General features: G+C 45.9%; 3 protein-coding genes across 3 annotated transcripts; 2 read left to right on the top strand and 1 right to left on the bottom strand.

The window, feature by feature from the left end:
* Positions 1–963: 963 nt before the first annotated feature.
* On the top strand, positions 964–3841 carry KVR01_013774 (uncharacterized protein). The gene is made up of 5 exons (XM_044789799.1): positions 964–1239; positions 1297–2204; positions 2325–2744; positions 2807–3535; positions 3601–3841. The coding sequence occupies exons 1-5, from the start codon at positions 1086–1088 to the stop codon at positions 3739–3741; spliced, it is 2352 nt and encodes a 783-aa protein (XP_044637201.1). The 5' UTR covers positions 964–1085; the 3' UTR covers positions 3742–3841.
* A 6051-nt stretch (positions 3842–9892) lies between these two features.
* KVR01_013777 (uncharacterized protein) lies at positions 9893–14694 on the bottom strand (the record flags this gene model as incomplete). Its single annotated transcript, XM_044788241.1, has 4 exons — positions 9893–9967; positions 10009–13981; positions 14007–14389; positions 14470–14694. The coding sequence occupies 4 exons, from the start codon at positions 14692–14694 to the stop codon at positions 9893–9895; spliced, it is 4656 nt and encodes a 1551-aa protein (XP_044637204.1).
* Positions 14695–14835: 141 nt separating this feature from the next.
* Positions 14836–17481, top strand: KVR01_013814 (uncharacterized protein; the record flags this gene model as incomplete). The annotated part of the gene is made up of 4 exons (XM_044781227.1): positions 14836–15112; positions 15293–15984; positions 16080–16228; positions 16296–17481. 4 exons carry the CDS (start codon positions 14836–14838, stop codon positions 17479–17481), a joined length of 2304 nt encoding a protein of 767 aa, XP_044637241.1.
* Between the last annotated feature and the right edge of the window lie 884 nt (positions 17482–18365).

The raw sequence follows: 18365 nt of genomic DNA, 5'->3' as shown, positions 1-18365 counted from the left end.
GGTAAAGTACCTAGTTAGGTTGGCTAGACTTACTAATTAAGTATAGTGGTCCGTGTATAGGTACGGGCCTACTAACCTTACTTACAGTAGCTAATCCACTATAGCCTACTATTCCTATAAACTTATTATATTTATTAATATTTTAAAACTTTTTTTATATTAAATTTAATATTTTTTAAAAAAATAATTTAAATTTAAATAATATTAAATATATATTTACTTTTATAATATATTAATTATTAAATATTAATATATATTATATAAAATATTATAATTTCTTTTTAATATATAATTTTTTAAATTATTTATATTAATATAATTTATATTAAAATAAATATAAATTAAAAAGTTTATATAAATTTAAATATATATAATATACTTTATATTTAATTTTAAATTTAAATAAATTATTCTTTATATTATAAAAAAAGTTAAAATATTTAAATTATTTTATAATTTTATAATAATTAATAATATTTATATTTTCTTTATTTATTAAAATAAAACTTATAAAAGTTAATTATAATAAAACTTTAATAAAAAAGTTAACTTTTAAATTAATTAAAGAAAGTAATATTAATAAAAGTTAAACTTATATTCTTTATATATTTAAATAAATATATTTAATAATTAAATTAAAAATATTTTATTTATATAAAAAGATTTTATTATTTATATATAACTTTTTAAAATATAAAAATATTTTAAATAAAACTTTTATTTTAAATTTCTTTATAATTAAACTTTTTAAAATAATATAAAAAGAAGTTTTAAAATATTAAAAATACTCTTTTTTAATATTATTTCTTAATTTTTAATTTTTTAATTAGTTAAGTTAGTGTTTTATATAGGGACTTTAGTAGTGTATAATAATTATACGCTACTAGCGTACTTTTAGTACCTTGGAATGCAAATGAGTGTAGGCGGCCACCCTAGGCGCTGCTGCCTTAAAGCCGCATGACGCACGGGCTCCCCAACGACGTTTGCTGGTCATCATTCTTCCACCTTCCACCTTCATACCGACATTTAACCTCCCCCTTCTTCTCCTGTCAGATCCCTGATGAACGACCTCCAGTCCAATTAAAATGTCAGAAACTGATGAAATGCAACCCAATGTCCGTCCGCGGACTCATGTGGGAACGCTATTGCGCTGTTTCTTGTGCCATGAGCCGATCCCCCGACCTTATGGCGTCGACAAGGACGACTTCTATCCCGAATGGCAGGGCCCCTTGGTCTCTGGTACGTCTGATATGTTTAACCTGTGGCCGAATCACGTACTTACGAGGACCTATAAAGTGTTCCCTTTCACTACCGGCGACGGGCCTGTTCAGCAGCAACTGCGCCCCACCAACGTAAAGGATTTTGAGGCTTATGATGTCTCATTTCTGGTGTTGCCCACACCATATTACACCCCATTTTGGAAACAGAACCCGCTCCTCGACAGCTTGTCCGTTCAGGATTGTGGGGAGCAACCCCTATGTGGGGATTACTGCGATGATTGCAGACCAGATCGCATGGTCTACCTCTCGCACCGGGACTGTTGGAAAGTCGCCTTTTCCAGCGGCCGATGCTCTTCGTCGGACTGGTCCCGCCTAGCTGTTCAGACTCGACCATTCGAAGTCCGTTCCTGGCGGGTGAAAGATCAAGTTGCGGTTTGTCACCAGGACCCTGTCACCCCTATACTTAGCTCCGTGCCCACTGATAGCAACCTGTTCCACGAGGGCACCCCTTTAGGAGGTCTTCTCGCCAGGATACGCACGCTACCCACGGAACTTCAATTCCAAATAGTGGGCCGCCTGAAAGGCACAATGTTTGCTTCCCTTCTACAAACCAAGTCGTTTGTTTCCGAAGTGATGCCTCATCTACGCCCCAATTCCAATTGGGCAATTCAACCTAAGACGACACCCTTGGGGTCGAATGGTGAAGAAAGCAGCGCTATGCTTTCGTGTTGTTCCACTAGCATCATGGGCCGGTCATACTTGAGTGAATTGACTCTCGGACAACCCAAAGTCTCAGGGTCACATATCCCTATAGCGAAGAAACCTATCCATGGTGTCCAATTCGCTCTAGGCACTCTTGGCCTTAGAGGCATTCGCATTTCGTATGAGGATGGAACTTCGTCCCCATGGCTCGGCGAGTCATCGTCTTGCTGGATAGGAGCAGTTCCATGCCGCGATCTGTCCAATTTGACAGTTATTGCCGACGTGAGTTACTCATATATTCTGATTTTAAATATGGGGTTTCACTTTACTACATGTCGACAAAAGACACAGAAAGAAGATACATTCATTAAGCTGGTGGTACTAATATGGTGACATCATAAGGAGTTACGGGTCATCAAGGTTGACACGGACCAAAGTGCCGCCACGCGTGCAGGATCATCAGTCATGTGGTGGGGTGAGGGCCCTCCTGCGAGAAGTCACATTGTCATGGACTGGTTTTGGACCAGGGAACTTCATTACTATCCAGATTGGCAGCAGTGTCAGTATTTGCCACTAACCTTTGGCAAAGAGTACGCGGCCGGCTTGACAGTGTACATGAACTCTGAGTTCTCGGGTGTGATGGGCCTTGTCTCCCATGGGTCCTCTGACTTTGCATTCGGGGAGGCTGTGGCCTTCGATAAGCATCATCACTCCTCTGGAACACCACTTCATTTCGCCTTCAGCCCAGGAGAGTATTTGACGTCTGCTTGGCTGCATCTAAATTCAATGCAGCCATATAGGAAATTTGGAGGGATACTTGTGGTAGGGATTTCGCCTTTCCCCGGACACCTTTCAAATGGAACCTAACCATTGCAAAATAATAGTTGGCTACTAATATGGGCCGAGTTCAACATTTCGGATCTTATCCATTTTCCCAGCAAAGAAACCTCACCGATTCAGCGTGGGTTCGTCTCAGCAGTGAGCGCTCAGCTATGATTCATGGACTGGTCATTAACATAACCCATTGCAATTGGTCTGGATGTATCATTCCAATGTTTGGAGTATGTCAGGACGGTCTTCCTGCACGGGAACTCGATGACACAGTGAAGCCTCCGCTCGTGCCAGTCCATATAAGGGGGCCTACGCTCCCCTCACCGTCTTTCACCTACCACCTTCGAAAGCGTAAGAAGCGGTACGGCTTCTCGACAGCATCACTGAATAACATAGCGACCATCCACGTGCGCAAGAGGAATGTTTCATTCGATTCAAGGAGGGTAAGCTGGTGTGTAGGGCTGCGTATAGTCCATCACGATTCAACCATCGACATACTGGGCAGATGGGATCCCAGACAAAAAATGTCAATTTCGAAATTATATGATTCCGACGAGGGCTTCCTTACTCGAATATCTTTTCACTTGACAGAATTTACGACAAGAACAATTGTGGAGCACATTACTGTAGGAGTAGCAGATACTCTGTGGGATTGTCAGCCGCTAGATCCTTCATCACTGGTTCCCATGGACCCTCCGGACCACTCTTGGAGATGCAACCCTGCTCAGTATCCGACATTTCCGTTGAAAACGAGAACATTTGACTGCACCGAGGGCTCTCAAGTAAGTAATTCTAATTCCTCACATTCGCTCTAACTTTTCTGTCGGTTCTGACAACGAGTACAAAGCGGGTTGCCTGGTGGTTTACATGTGGAAATGACGATATCAGTCGGGATCATGGGTGCTCAGCTGTTCAAGCTGAAGGGCGAAGAGATGACACAGACAGCCTCAAAGCGATTCAAGTAGAACGTGACGGCACGGCGGTGTGAGCCTGCATTGGCCAGCATAAATCGTTCTGGAACTCTGATCGTGCAGCAGAGGCGCAGTTTTGCGGATACTCTAATAAATTGAGCGAGTTTGGACCTGCCAGCTTTTGTATCCAAAGTCTATGCTACTACCAGTACATAAAGAACGATATCCGCGATATGAAAGGAGTGTAGTAGTGGTTGATTCAACGAATGATTGCAGCACCGTCGAACCCCCGCTGAGCAAACATATAGGATGGTGATGATGATCCTGAAAAGTCCATTGATATCACCCATCTAGATCGAGTCGTCCTTTCCTTGAATCCAACATAAGCTTTCCAGGAAATCACATTCTACCATGACAGAAATCGACCAAGCAGGTCTATCATAGGTCTGTTTCGTATCTGAATATGAATGGCATACCTAAGTAGATAAGGTCCAGCCGTAGATAGAGAAGTTGAGTTCCTGAGTGTTTGGAATAGTCTTGCTTGTCCTCGGATCATTGGCCGGGAGTGCTGTTCTGTGGAGACCGTTGACGAATTGATTTTGTGGGTTGATCAGACGGAGATGCAGACCGTCTATTATCATTGGCCTCGGCTGACCTGCCAGGCCTGGGTGCCGTCGGCGGACGTTGCCCAGCAGACGGGGACCCGGACGTCGAGATGCTCATGGGTGACCCACCCGCTGAAGCATTCCGTGGTCCAGGGGGGGGTGGTGTGCTAGTTCGTTGGCTGAGTATTCCAATCATGTCGCTGCCCGCTGAGGTGCTGGGCCTGCTGCCCGCTGAGGAATCAGGCCTGCCGCCCGCTGAGGAACCAGGCCTGCTGCCCGCTGAGGAGTTGTGGCTGTTGCCCGCTGGGGACGGGAGCGGTTCCGGAGGGTGACTACGCCTGATATCTTCGAAGTGGGCGCGGATCCTGGCTTGATCCTGAGGTTGGCCGACGTCCAGATAGTCTCTATTCACATCGATATCGTTGGAACATCCAACCTTATCGTTGATATCCTTCATAACAACAACACTTTTGTTGACTTTGTCCAGCTCGGCAACGAAACACCGGATGTACTGGCCCACCACTGCATTGGCATAAACCCGCTCGTCGGCTCCTGGAGGCCTTTTTGAGATAAGCCATTCCCTGCAGTATCCAGCGAGTTGCTCTTCCAAGTCCAAGAGCGTGTGTCCTTTCTTTGTTGATTCCGCATTGCGTGCTCTTTTGGCCTCTGTAAAGACTAGGGCTATCCTGCGGAATCCACCAGGCGTTTGTGCGAAGTAGTATGTACCGATGTCCATTCTCTTCTTGGTCTGACTGTTCGCAGCCCATTGGGAGTTGTTGGAATATCCCTGCAGTAATACCTTATGGTATAGGTCTTCCCAGAGAGCAACCGTCCAGTGCTCAAGTGGATCCTCAATTGTTCCGTCCTTCCTAACGCGCACTTGAGCCGCCTGGTGAATTAACCTCAAGGCCCTAGTTCCCAACAGATCTGCGTTCCTAGTTTGAGTACTTCCGGCAACGCTGGAGGCAGAACTCTGAGAATCGGCCGTAAATCCTTTGCCCATAGCTGAAATTGTGGTTGATAAGGGGAAGCAAAAGAATGGGAAGAGGCAAGAGGGCCTTGGTGGGATTTATGTCGTAGGAGGTAGGGTAAGAAGACTGTGGAACGAGGTAAACGAAAAGGTTCCACCAGGGAATCGCTTAAGTTGAGTCTGAAGAGTGGGAGTAATCAGGTTGGAAGAGGATATCTGAACTTGTTACTTTCTTCATCTCAGTGCCCGGCCAGCTCGAGCACTTTATAGATTTGAACCGCATCACGACAAATACCCAGACAGTGAATGTTCGACCATGCAGAACTTGCTGGTCCATGAAGGTGGCCTCTGGGTTGCAGGCGGCCACGTCTCCAGAGGACGAGGCACTGTCCGTTTGTGGCCGAGATGAACTGCTGTGGGTTGGTTTTAAAGATCCACCGCAGGTCGGACCCGGGTCTCGCTTGGGCCTCAGTTGTAGGAATGGTGTACTGGCACGGTGTTGGGAAGGGAATAAACATTCGATTCTCTATTTGCAAAGGCTCTAAATCTCTACCTCAAAGACCAACCAAGTGTGTCCAAAACCTCATAATATCGTGTTACGAGGGTGTCTGTGTCGAGCTGTGGGACAATTAGTTGCAACTGCCAGGCAACACGCGAGTGCCCATGTCAGCAACCGTTGTGCGGGTGGAGAACTCCTGACTCTGTCAGACCCACTTAATTGCAGCGTCGTGATCCCAGAATAGATTCTTAGGCGGTCACGCGGGCCAGAAGACCAAGGCCAGTCGGCCGCAGTTAGACCGGGTATGACAGGTTCTCCTTGATATGCACGCAATGGACTAACCCATCAGCGAAAAGTTGACAGTAATGGAGGTGTGTTGATTTTCGTTTCCCGATGGATTTATTTTGCTCATCCCTAACTATAGCCGATACTGTGTTCATTTCTTTTTTTTTTTGGTTATCTCTTGTGATTGCCCTCCCTTAAAAGACCTATACTATAGCAGAAGGTATAATATAACGTCCCTAGCCTATATTCCAATAGTCCCTTAAATCTAACTACTCTATATTTATATTTATATATATATATATCTATTTCTACTCTATTTATACCCTTTTTATAACTTTATAAGGAATTTTTTTTTAATTATTAAACTTTTTTTAAATATTATTTTTATTATTATAAAGAAGTATAAAAAAAAAATTTATAATATATTTATAATAATTAAAAATAAAATACTTATATAAAAACTTTTAAGACTTAATATATTTTATATATTATATTATAAGATTATTTTTAATATATAAAGTAAATTTATTATTTATAAATTTTATTAACTTTATTTTAATATTTAAGAGAATTAATTAATATTATTTTCAATTAATTAAAGTAATTTAAATTATATTTTAATTTATTAAAAATATAAACTTTAATAGGTTAAATAGTCTTTTTTTCTAATATTTTTATTAAAAAAGTAATTAAAAGCTTTTAGTTTATTATTTTATTTTTAAAAGTTATAAATATTAATAGATTAAAGTAAAATAGTTAAAGGTAGTAATAAAAAGAATATATTTATATAGTTTAATTTAATATAATTATTTATTATAAAATTATTAAATTAAATAATTATTAAAATATTAATAAAAAAGATTAATAAAAGAAGTTTAAAATAATATTTATAATTAGCTATTTAAAAGTAATAAATTATTTTAAAAGAATTTTAATTTATATATATAAACCTCCTTTATAAGATATATATCTATTATAAGTAAGTTTTTAAATCTTTTATTATTTTTAAGAAATTAAGTATATAATAATAATAGTTTTTATAATTTTAAGGATTATATAGGTTAATAGTTTATAATAATAAAAAATTAAATAAAAAGTTTATTATAATTAAGTAATTAAAGAAAGTTTTTTTAAATTATATTAAAAACCTATTTAAATAATACCTTTTATAATTAATAAATATTATATATATATTATAATTAACTTTATATAAAAATATTTTTAAATAATATTTATATATTTTTTATTAATTATTAATTTATATATATTTTAATTATTTAATATATTAATTTTTAATTTATTTAAAATTATTTTTAAAAGTATTTATAATATTAAAATAATTATAATTCTTTATTAATAGTTATAAAAAAGTTTTTATTATTATTATAAAGTATATATTAAAACTTTTATAAAGTTAAATATTTAATTTAAGTAATAAGTAATTAGTTTATAAGTATTCTTTAAATATAAAGTTTTAATATATATTTTATTAAAGATTAATAAGTTATTAAAATAAAGAAAGTAAAAAATTATTATTAAATAAAATAATATATATTTTTATATTAAATAGTATTTTTATTAACTTTAAAGGATTATTTTTAAGATTTTTAAATAATTATAAAAGTTATATAATATAATAATTAAATATATTTATAATAAATATTTAAACCTATATAATAACTTTTTTATAAAATTTTAAAAATTAAAATTAAAAGATATTAATTTAATAATATTTATAAAAAAATTTAAAAATTAAAATATTAATTAAAAATTAATAAAGTAACTTAAAAAAAAAGTTTAATTTAATTTAAATAAGTTATTTATAAATATTAAAATAGTTTAATAAGTTTAAATTAAAGTTAAATAAATATTTAAAGAAAGTAATAAAGATAATTAATTAAAGATTTTAATTATTAAGGAGGATAAAATTATAGTAGTAGTATAAATAGAGTTAAAGTAAAGGAGTAGTTAAAGGAGAAGGTAGTTGGATTTAGGGGACTGTTGGAATGTAGGCTGGGGATATTATTTTTAATAGTATTTTATGGATGACTGCCGGTGGTATGGAAATCGCGGTCGAGGTCAACTGTTCCGTAGATGTGTATGTTGCCTAGGAATGCAACACTGTCGGCCCTCGATCGTATCCACAGCTACGCGTCTGATATGTGCGGCTGAACAGGTCTATTGAAGGGTTGCGACCTCAAACGGGCGACCTTCTTACCCGCCTACCATAAGAAAAAAAGCAAGAACGGGTTTTGGAAGGCCTGCTGCCAGCGGAGGCCTGCATTAGAAGTCCGAATTTATTTCGGCGGCTGGTTTGCAGTACTATCAGATGTGAAACACTACCTAGGTAGGCGTGAAACGTGTTGGCCAAGATAATTTTAGGATTTAGGTCTCGCTTGACCAGAGTTGCAGCCCCATACCATGTACCTGTTAGGCGCCTACCTTAAATGGCAAGCCTTAGTTAAACAAAGTTATTACATAATAATATATTATTATATAAGATTTATTTCACTTTATCTTTATAAATTTATTATTATATGAGTGTATTCTTAGAAATAATAAATTTAACCTGATTCTCTTATTTAGAATTATGAAACTGAAAATAAAGAAGATTAGCCTTGCTAGTACCAATGATAAGAGTACTTGCGCCGCCGCCAGCAGCCCGGACGTCACACGTGTAGCTTGAGAAGTAGAAGGGCTGAGACGGCGCGTACAGCCCAGGGATCTTAGCGAGAAGCTGGTTCTGCCAGAGGATGGCCATATGGGCGTCGGTAGACACGACGTTGCAGGGGTACTGTGCCGATGGCTGCAGCCCGACCTTTCCGATGTTGTTGTCGGCGGGTGGCAATAGTAGCACCCAGACACCAATCTCAGTATACAATAACAGACACTTTCAGTCCACATCAACTTTAGCCACATTATATTTTTTATTCAACTATATATTTATCTATTTATTATCTTCTTAACTTTTAAACTAGTTATTAGTTTATATTTTAAGTATAAAGTTAATAATTACTTAATATATACCTTTAAACTTATTTATATATAATAAAGTTATTAGTTTCCTTTATAAGGCTCCTTTTTTTATTATATTCCTTATATATTATATAAAAGTAAATAAATCTTTAATAATAAAGTAATATATTTAAAGAAGAAAAATTTAATTTTTAAATATTTAAATTTTTACTTTTATATAATATTTATTTAATATATAATAAATAAACTTTACTTAACTTTTAAAAGATTTTAATCTTTTATAAAATTTATATAAAAGCTTTTAAATAAGTTTACTATTATAATATTACTATTTTATTAGTAGCTATATATTTAGGATAGAAATTATATTAGTTTATTTAATAAAAGTAAATTTAAGTAGTTATTAAGTATATTAATAAGGAAAAGTTAGTTTATTAAGTTTTATATTATAGAATTCTTCTTTTTATAATAGTTATTTTAAAATTATTTTAATTTTATTATATAACTACTTTATTAACTTTAATTTTAATATTATAATAAATTAAACTTTAAGTTATTTATATTAATAACTTTAATATAATACTATTAAAAGTAATACTTTCTAACCTTATTTATATAGTATAAGGCTTAGCTCTATACTTATAAATATACTATATTCTCTTTCTACTATTATTAATACTATATTTCTTTAGATATTAGGTCTTAAGTGTTTACTACTATATGAAGGTACTATATATATTTTATATATATGGGGATTAAAAATGAAACCACACGAAACCACTCGGTCCGCGTCCTCGGAGATGGATAGTCGGCGGGGCTGATGGGTCCAGAGGCCGTCCTGACCAGGGACGGCGAAGCCGTGGGCAAGCAAGGTGGCCCGTGGCTGCCAGCGGTCACCGCTCGAGGACGAGGGTGAAGGCGAGGAGGGAATGCTCGACGTGCGCGTCCAGGAAAAGAGCCGGCCGTCGCTGCAAAACCCAAAGAGAGATCGACTGTCTGGGGAAAATACAAAGCTATAGCAATCCAGATCACCGGCGGTGGTATTGCTAGTGTCATCATCGTCATCGCAATCCGTGGTGTCGTCGTCGTCTTCGTCCTCGTCCTCGTCCTCATTGCCGCTTCCTCCTGAGTCGCTTTTCCTGTCCCCCTTCCGTTTCCGCGTGGTGATATCCTCCCAGCACAGAGTGGCACATGGCACCAACGGTCCAGTAGGGAGGAGGTTGTTGGACGCGGGATCCGGCGAAATGTCCCAGATATGGCCGGGGCGGCCGGATGTGACGAGGAAGCGGCCGTCAGGGGAGAAGGCAACCGTTCCCGGCGTGCGTTCGGCCGCACCCTTCATGGTAAGGAAGATTCGGTTAGGTATAGGTGTCGTTTTGTTGTTGTCGTCCTCCTGATCGGACTTGTTATCTTCGGACATGCTGTCTTCCTCTACGAAGTATCCATCCATGGTCCCGTTCGTGTCCTTATAGGCTTGCCGGCACGCCTTCAGGTCCCAGAGACGGACGAGCCCGTCGAACGATGCCGTGGCCACGAGATCGTCCGCGGAAGAAAAGGCTGCAAAGCGAACCCACCTGCTATGTCCACCCATGAAGGCGACGCGCTCGCCTGTTTCCACGTCCCATACGTCCGTCTCACCATTATCGTAGCACGTCAAAAGCCAGGCATCGTCGCTAGAAAAGCTGAGCCAGTTGATTTCAGAGTCAGTGCTCTCCATGGTACGCCGCAGCGTGGCCTCAGAGATCTCTGCCGCCTCGCTCTCGCTGGTGGCCATTGTTGCACGTGGAAGATCCCAAAGTTGGACTTGGCCTTTGTTATTTGACGTGACCACCCGCAGGCCGCCGTGAGAGAGAAGTGTGGACGTGAACGGCTCCGACGCCTCTGATGCAGGTGCCTTGCCCCTCATGCTGCTGGCATCCGAATCATAGGTACTGTCGACACGCGCGGCATTGCTGCCACCGTCGGCGTCTGTCTCAACGACCTTACAAATTGCAGTTGGTTCAGATCTGTATGTGAACACGACCTCGTCCCGGCCATGCGAAAAGGCATACGACAGCATATTCGCCTGCGGTGGCCGGTACGATCGAATAAGGGGCTTATAAGCAGGCTTTGTGGGGTCCGGCTGCCCTTGCTGGTGTTGTTCTTCCCGTTCTTTGACGAAGTGAAACATTGCGAAGGAGTAGTCCTCCGCGGAAGAGACGAGAAAAACGCGCGAGGGCGAAATATAACGCACTTCAGCGGGCTCGCTCTGGGCCCAGTGTAGCGTCTGCTGTTTCTCCGCCAGCCGAGTGTTGTAGATGACCACGTCGCCGTCGCTGCGGACGACGGCAGCCAGTTCAACATTGTCAGCCATGACGACGTGCTTGCAATCGGACTCGGACAACACGTCGGCCAGGTCAGCAGGCAGGTTCTTGTATCCGAGCGCAACACGCCGCGCCTTTTGAAAATGCAACCCCGGCATGCCCAAGACCACTTCGTGCGCATGGTCGAGGGCAGAATATTTCAAAGTAATGTCGTTTGAGGCATCTTCGGCGAAGCGCATGTAGGAAATCCATGTAAGCTCCTCGTCGTCATCGTCGTCGTTGTGTTTCTTCCGCCACTCTGCAATGATGTCGGAACAAGACTTTGTCGTGATGGGGGCGAGGGCGCCACTGGCGAGGTCAAACTGTACAATGGTCCGGTTGTCCATGGCAACAATCATGCCGGTATCCTTCCGTGAGACAGCAAGTTGGCTCGGATAATCCGGAAGTGTATGCTCCGTGACGTGCTGCAAGCGGAATGATGCGCGGTCCCAGCACCGCAGCGTATCGTCGTCCGAGATGGAGACGATAAGCCGGCCGTCATAGGCCCACTGCATGTCGCGGACCCAGTCGGTGTGGCCCTCGAGCGTGGCGATCAACGATTCCGCCTCGGCCATCTTGGGGCTGTCGGGCAACGGCACGGCCGGTGTTTGCGGTAGGACAGGTAAGTCGTCTCCGTTGTCCTGCTCGCCTGCATTGCAGCCCGCTATGCGCCGAAAATGCTCCGTATCCGCCAGGGACATGTTCAACGCCTGCGGGCGCTCGATGCGCGACAGCAATGTCTCCAACGCGGCCTGTATCGGCGACAGCTGTTGGCGGCCTGGCGGGAGCAGATCCAGCAGGATACCCCTAGCTACGGTGATGATTCCGAGGCCTTCCAGGTCGAGGAGCCATACACCTGCGTTCCTCTCGACGAACTTGCACACCTTATCCGTCAGCGTCAGGTCGTCCGTCCGGCCAATGTCCACACGGTCGAGGTGGCGCAGCCACGCGAGTTTCATATACGGCGAGACCTGCCCGCGGCCCGCATCACCGTAGTGACAAGCGAGATGGCGCAGGTGGCGGCAGGCCATGTCGGCGTGCAGGTTGGGGGCTGCGGTGGTCTTGGCCAGGCGTGCGCGCTGGGCCGACAAGACCGCCTGGTTCAAAAAGTAGACGTATTTCTGCGCCTCGGCACTGCCATCCTCACCGTCCCGGAGCTCGAGCAGCGGCCGTGCGAGGACAGAGATGAAAACAGCAGCATCCATGGTGGCCGGCACCTCGGCGAGTGCGGCCATCTCTGGGACAGTCAAGGGCCGGAACGCGAGTGCGGCCACGTATAACACGGCATCCACGATCGTCTTGACGCTGGCATCCAATGGGCCGTGACCATCACTGTTCCTGCTGACGTTGTCCTGGACGATCCAGCTCATAAGCGAGCCCAAGCCCTCGCTACTGTCAGGCAGGCGCTGCAGGACGTGAATCGCGTTCCATGGCAGGCAGACCTGGGCGAGGACATCAGCGACAAGTGTGGACCAGGCGACATTGCCGCCAGCCCGGTGAGTGAGCTCCCTGGCGAGCTGATCCAGAATATCAGGTGTGTAAGTCGGGGCGGGCCGGGACTGTAACAGGGCTCGGACATAACCGTTAATGATCTCGCTGAGCCCGGGCTTCGGACCAGGCCCAGCTTTGTCGCCTGGGTCTCGAACTACGTCGTCCGGAGGCGAGACTTGGACTCGGAGGTGGCAGCCGCCGTCGTCGTTCACATCGTTGGTTACAGGGGACAAAGGTGACGACGACATGATCCACGCCACCTTGTCAGACATGCCACATGTTGTGCGCACAAGTGCCACGAGGTCACGAGGCGTCCAAGCCCGCTTCTGCGCGGTGCTGGCGTCGACATGGCCGTCGTCATCATCCAACAGGACGCCCATGTAGTCCACGACAAAACATGTTGGCTCAAACTCCGGGTCGCCCACGATGCGGCACAGCAGCGCCAGCATGGCATAAAAGTCACAAGATGTGCCCAGCAGGGCGTAACGCGCGTCCGAGTTGTCGCCGCCGCCACCCAACAGCCGGCCCCGGCCTGTCGCCCGCACTGCCTCGCCCAGGTGCTTCTGCATCGTCGGCTGGGCCGCCAGCACGCCCCATACGAGGTCGCGCAAGACCGACACCACAGACGTGCCGTTCACCTCCCGGAACCAGTCCCAGGACGCGCGTGCTACGGTGTGCCATGCCCGCCCGCCATCCTCCTCGGCAGCCCCATTCTCGGTTTCCGCCTTGGCGAGCGTGTCGAGCAGCATCGTCATGCATGGGCCCTCGGGGCCGTGGAGCCAGAGAATGCGGTCGTCTGAGCCGGCATCACCGGCGCTACAAGCCTTGCGCCACCGCCGGTACGCGTCCTGTTCACACGCCCAGTGATAAAGGCTCTCATACACCCCCTGCAACAGATCGAGCGGCAGCAGTGATAGCGCCCGTAGCGATGGCGGCCTTGCAGGAGCCACACATAGTGATTCCTGGATCTTGTCGTGTCCAGGGGCGTCATCACTGCATGTTTTGTTGTCGGGATCTCTGTAATCCTCGTCATTGCCATCCTCGTCTGTATCATTGACATCGTACTCATCGTTGGTATCGCTGTGTTCCCTATCACCCTCGCGGCCATCCCCTTGGATCATCGTGTCGCTGGCTGTCTCGACCGAATCCCTGTTGTCCCTCCCTGGCAGAGCACGGCACCCGTAGGCGGACAAGCTGGGCGATGCTCTCTTCCAGGGCCTTGTCTCGGGCATGCTGCCCCAGGGATAACTCGAGGGCGATGACGGGATGCAGGCCCGCGCTACCAACAGCCACGTTCGGGTGGTCAAACATTTTCTCCTTCTGCTGCTGTGTGCGCGTTGCATGCGGCACATGGCCCAGGGCAAGGGCGACAATGAGCTGCCTAAGTACGGCTGTGTACAGGTCGACAAGACCCTCACGTAAGGGGCCGTCCCCCTCTTCGTCGCCCTGTGGCGCGTTGGATGTAAGTTGTGACAGCCGGTCGTAGAAACCAATGCGTGCCACGATGTACGCGAGCCCCGGGGCCTGAGATCCGGGCCAGGTTTTCTCGACCAGCCTCTGTGGTTGCACATGTGTGGTCAGAAAGAAGGCATCCCATGGAATATCAGTTGGAATCCACTTCACGACACAATGCTTACCTGGATGCACAGGCTGGCTGCGACCCACGCAAGGTGCGCACTCGGGCTCTGCTCTATGTTTCTGGTCAATAGCGTCTTAGTTGATGCCAGAGCACCGCGCACCCCGTCTTCCCTGCCCTCATCCTCCCCCTCGCTTCCGCTGTCTCCCTCGGTGACGCTATCTCCCCCGGAATTTCCCTCAGAGATCCAGCGCTCAACCGCACGCAACACCGCATTCGGATCCATGTTGTGCCAGCCCGGCGCGCCGAGGCAGCCAAGGGCATTTGAGCTGTTGCTTCTCTGCAGGGGCCGGAAGACAATGCGCGCCTGCTCCTCGAAATCGACTAGTTTCTCAGTGTCCTCGTCCCGCAGGCGCGCGTAGGCCGTATGCCACAGAGCACGCGTGTCCGGGCTGAATCCCCACCGCCGACCGCCGCCCCCGCCGTCGACGCTACCGGCACAGCCACTGATGGGCGGCGTGACCAAGAGGCGCAAAACGTGGATGACGGGTACTATCCACTCTGGTACAACAGAAACGCCCACAAGCACAACGACTTCATGCTAAAGCGGACGTGGAAGCAGATCCGCTCAGCGCTGATCTACTGCACCATGAAAAACGCCAAGGATATGCAGATGCTTCTCATAATTCTACAGAAATCAGAGGGTGTATTATTTCACAGTGCTTTCTTCTATTTTCTTGCGTTAACTACGACTTTTCCCGGGCGCCTTTCTGACAATATATGAACATTGAAATACTACAGAACCTGGTAAGACAGTTCTGTCCATGTTGCCCGATTCTCCTGCTCATTCTGATTCTAATCGTCCAAAAAATGAACATTAACAGAAATTGAAATCAACTTTGACATGTCCCGACTTCTGCTTGAGGGCACGAGCGTGGCCGACTTTGTCACGTCGATGCCGCGGCACGGGCGCAGCTACAGCCTCATCCGCTACGAGGAGACGATCCGGTACGCAGAGTTCCCGGCGCTGAACCTGAGCATGCAGCCGCGAGCCCCATCCGCACAGAACCCGCAGCGCTCGCATCTGCAGCGCGCGCACACCGAGGTCCTGGACATGCTCGATTGGCTCGCCGATCATGGCGTGCGGCGCATCATCACGCTGCGCGTGCCAGACCGCATGGCGCACCCGCACGACGAGCTTAAGATTGCCGAGGTGGTCAGGCGCTTCCGTGTCGAAGAGCTTGACTGGCGCATCCTCGACCTCTCGCTCAACATATTCCGGCCCCACGGCGACCCGGACGCCATTCCATTTGTTTGCACCGTCGATAACGACAGGACCAAAGACAACAGCCCCGACAACACCGGTAAGTCTGGGAAACCCGGCAAGACTGACAGGGGCAGGGACGAAATGAATGAAAAGAACAAAAATACACCCGAGGACAAAATCGTGCAAGAGACGTACCTCAGGCGGCTGCACCTCTACACGGGCGGGCGGCGATCGGCGCTGGATCACTGGTTTAGCACCGAGGGCCTCGAGTCGATGAAACTGGACTACGTCTGCATCCATGTGATCAAGGTACGTATGTAGACGCAAAGACACCGGCAAAATAGGAAGGTTATTTTGAAATCAAATCGGGAACTCTGCAAAAACAAAACACTCACCGCGCATAGGAACTCATGACCAAGGAACAAAGCGACGCGACCCTCCTACACATAAACACCAAGATTCACGCGTTGAAGAAACGGAAAAGGTCCATGGAAGTCGACGTGCAGCCGCAGTACTGGACCGCCCAGACCGAGACTCCACGCCTGCAAGAGATGTGCGTTCTTCATGTTGCTGGTGTCTTTATCTGGTTCTCTCGTATCTTACCCTACTGATCTCACCAGCGTCCACCACCTGTCGCCACGACTCGCCCAGTTCATTACATACTACCGCAAAAGAGCATCTACATGCCACAGGGATGAGACAGGCTTCCGGCCGACGAAAGTAGCCATCATAGACAACGGCATCCTCAGTATGGACCCGCCGAGCGCACCACGGGGAGCCGGCCCTGCCCGCCCTGACGATGCGCCAGACGTCCACGATAGTAGCGGTAATTACAATGATAGCAGCGAGCGGCATCTGCACAGCCAGGACTTCTTCACGGCCAACAATCTGTGGGCGCGCATCTGCGACGGCAAGTCGTTTGTGCACGAGTGGGACCGTGTGAGCCCGTGGTACCTGGCATCGAACCCGCACGGCACGCAAATGGCGAACCTATTGTGTGCCATCGACCCGCTATGCCAGCTTTTTATAGCCAAGATAGCCGACAGCCACTACGGCTACTCGACTGCGAGGGCGGCGGAGGCGGTGGCCTGGGCCATCGACAAGGGGGTGGATATCATCTCAATGAGCTTCACGACGACCGAGAAGGACGATGTGTTCATCGGCGCCGTGCGGAAGGCCATGGAGGCGGGCATCCTCGTCGTCTGTAGCCACCACGACGAGGGCGCACGTATCGGCACCGAGGTCTACCCGGCCTGCCTCGGCAAGGAAGCTGGCAGCAGGATGCTGCGCATGGCCAGCTGCAACATGTATGGAAAGCTGCAGCCCGACTGGGACGATAAGACCACCGTGGACGCCAATAAGAAGTCTAACCAGTACGACTTCTGCATCAACAGCCAGGACGTCGCGGTCGGCGCCATCCCCTTCCTCGCCGCCTCCACCGAGCGCATCAGCGGCAGCTCAGTCGCCACCGCCATCGCCGCAGGCGCCTGCAGCTTGCTCATCGCCTGCCTGCGCAGTCTCCGCTCCGTATCCACCAAGCAGGACGCCCAGGGAAAGATGCCTAGCAGCCAGGGCATGGTACAGATACGCAACAACGTCATCCGCGCTCTCGGCACCAACAACCGGCCCTCCTACACTGACATCAAAACCTATTTGAAAACTATGGCCCCTTCCCAAACCAATCCGTATTTCATCTCCCTCGACCGCTTCGCCCAACTCGACGAGCTCCGCGACGTCAGCACGGACAAGCTGTCGAAAAAGTTTCACTCCTTGGGCACTTACTTCCCAGGGTTTCCAAGGGAGTGAGTATTCAGTGCTCACAGTAAGCTATCAAGGCTGGCCAGTCTAGGGCATGCAAGAAATTGTAGGACATAAATCCCACAACACAGCTTCAAACTATTATTCCTCACACCCCGGGCGATGCGCAAACCAACACTATATCTAGGTAGCTAGTTTTATGTTAGTAGCTTTATTTCATTTGCTTGTATGGCTTCTGTGTAACCTAGAGCGTCTGAATTACTAACGGCAAAGGCACTTCGCCCTCCTTCCAAGGGTGCCTCAGTCATGCCAATGGTGGTTGGAAGTATGTGAGTAGATACAGTTTCTGCATAAGTGAACGCTGAGGTAGGCTGGTGTTGTCCACGATGCGCCCAGCCGTTGTCATTTTGGAGAGGGGACAGTACTGATGGACAGATCTCGATCAATCAGAATGAACGAAAATATAATGGCATCCTAGGCCATGGAATTTGCTGGTGAGTCTGAATTCATTGATCCCTCAATACATCAAAACGATTTCCATGACATTCCGGTACATCATTTAAATTCTTTCACAGTCGTTCAAAATCTCATGTACCCAATTTCTAGATCCAATCTTCAACATGACATTCACGGGACTGACACAATCTGGCAGTCACAATCACCACTCACAGTGGTAACCACCATCTACCGTTATTCATAATAGGATGCCATGACAGCTGATAATCTTAGCCCCATTTTGACAGCAGTGCTGCCAAATCTAGTTGCCTCAAGATTTAATAAGCATTTGACCTGGTGTCTAAAGTGCCTACAGTACTACCCTAGGAGTCAAAATCCAGACAGGTGTCCTTACTGTGCAAACAGACAGACAGGCAAGATGCCAGAGAGAAAGGCAGAAGATAGAACAAAATAATAGGGAAAAGAAGCACAAGATA

The sequence above is a fragment of the Diaporthe batatas genome (assembly GCF_019321695.1).
Source record: "Diaporthe batatas strain CRI 302-4 chromosome Unknown Contig00032, whole genome shotgun sequence".
NCBI classification, from domain to species: Eukaryota; Fungi; Ascomycota; class Sordariomycetes; order Diaporthales; family Diaporthaceae; genus Diaporthe; species Diaporthe batatas.
Note: the sequence above shows the minus strand (reverse complement) of the source record. Positions and strands in the feature narration are given on the sequence as shown.

Bases quoted from the DNA above. Each gene is read 5' to 3' on its own strand.
- KVR01_013774 (XM_044789799.1), top strand. From the start codon at position 1,086: ATGTCAGAAACTGATGAAATGCAACCCAATGTCCGTCCGCGGACTCAT. The intron at 1,240-1,296 runs GTACGTCTGATA...GGACCTATAAAG, and splicing joins GCAGGGCCCCTTGGTCTCTG to TGTTCCCTTTCACTACCGGC. The intron at 2,745-2,806 runs GTAGGGATTTCG...GCAAAATAATAG, and splicing joins AATTTGGAGGGATACTTGTG to TTGGCTACTAATATGGGCCG.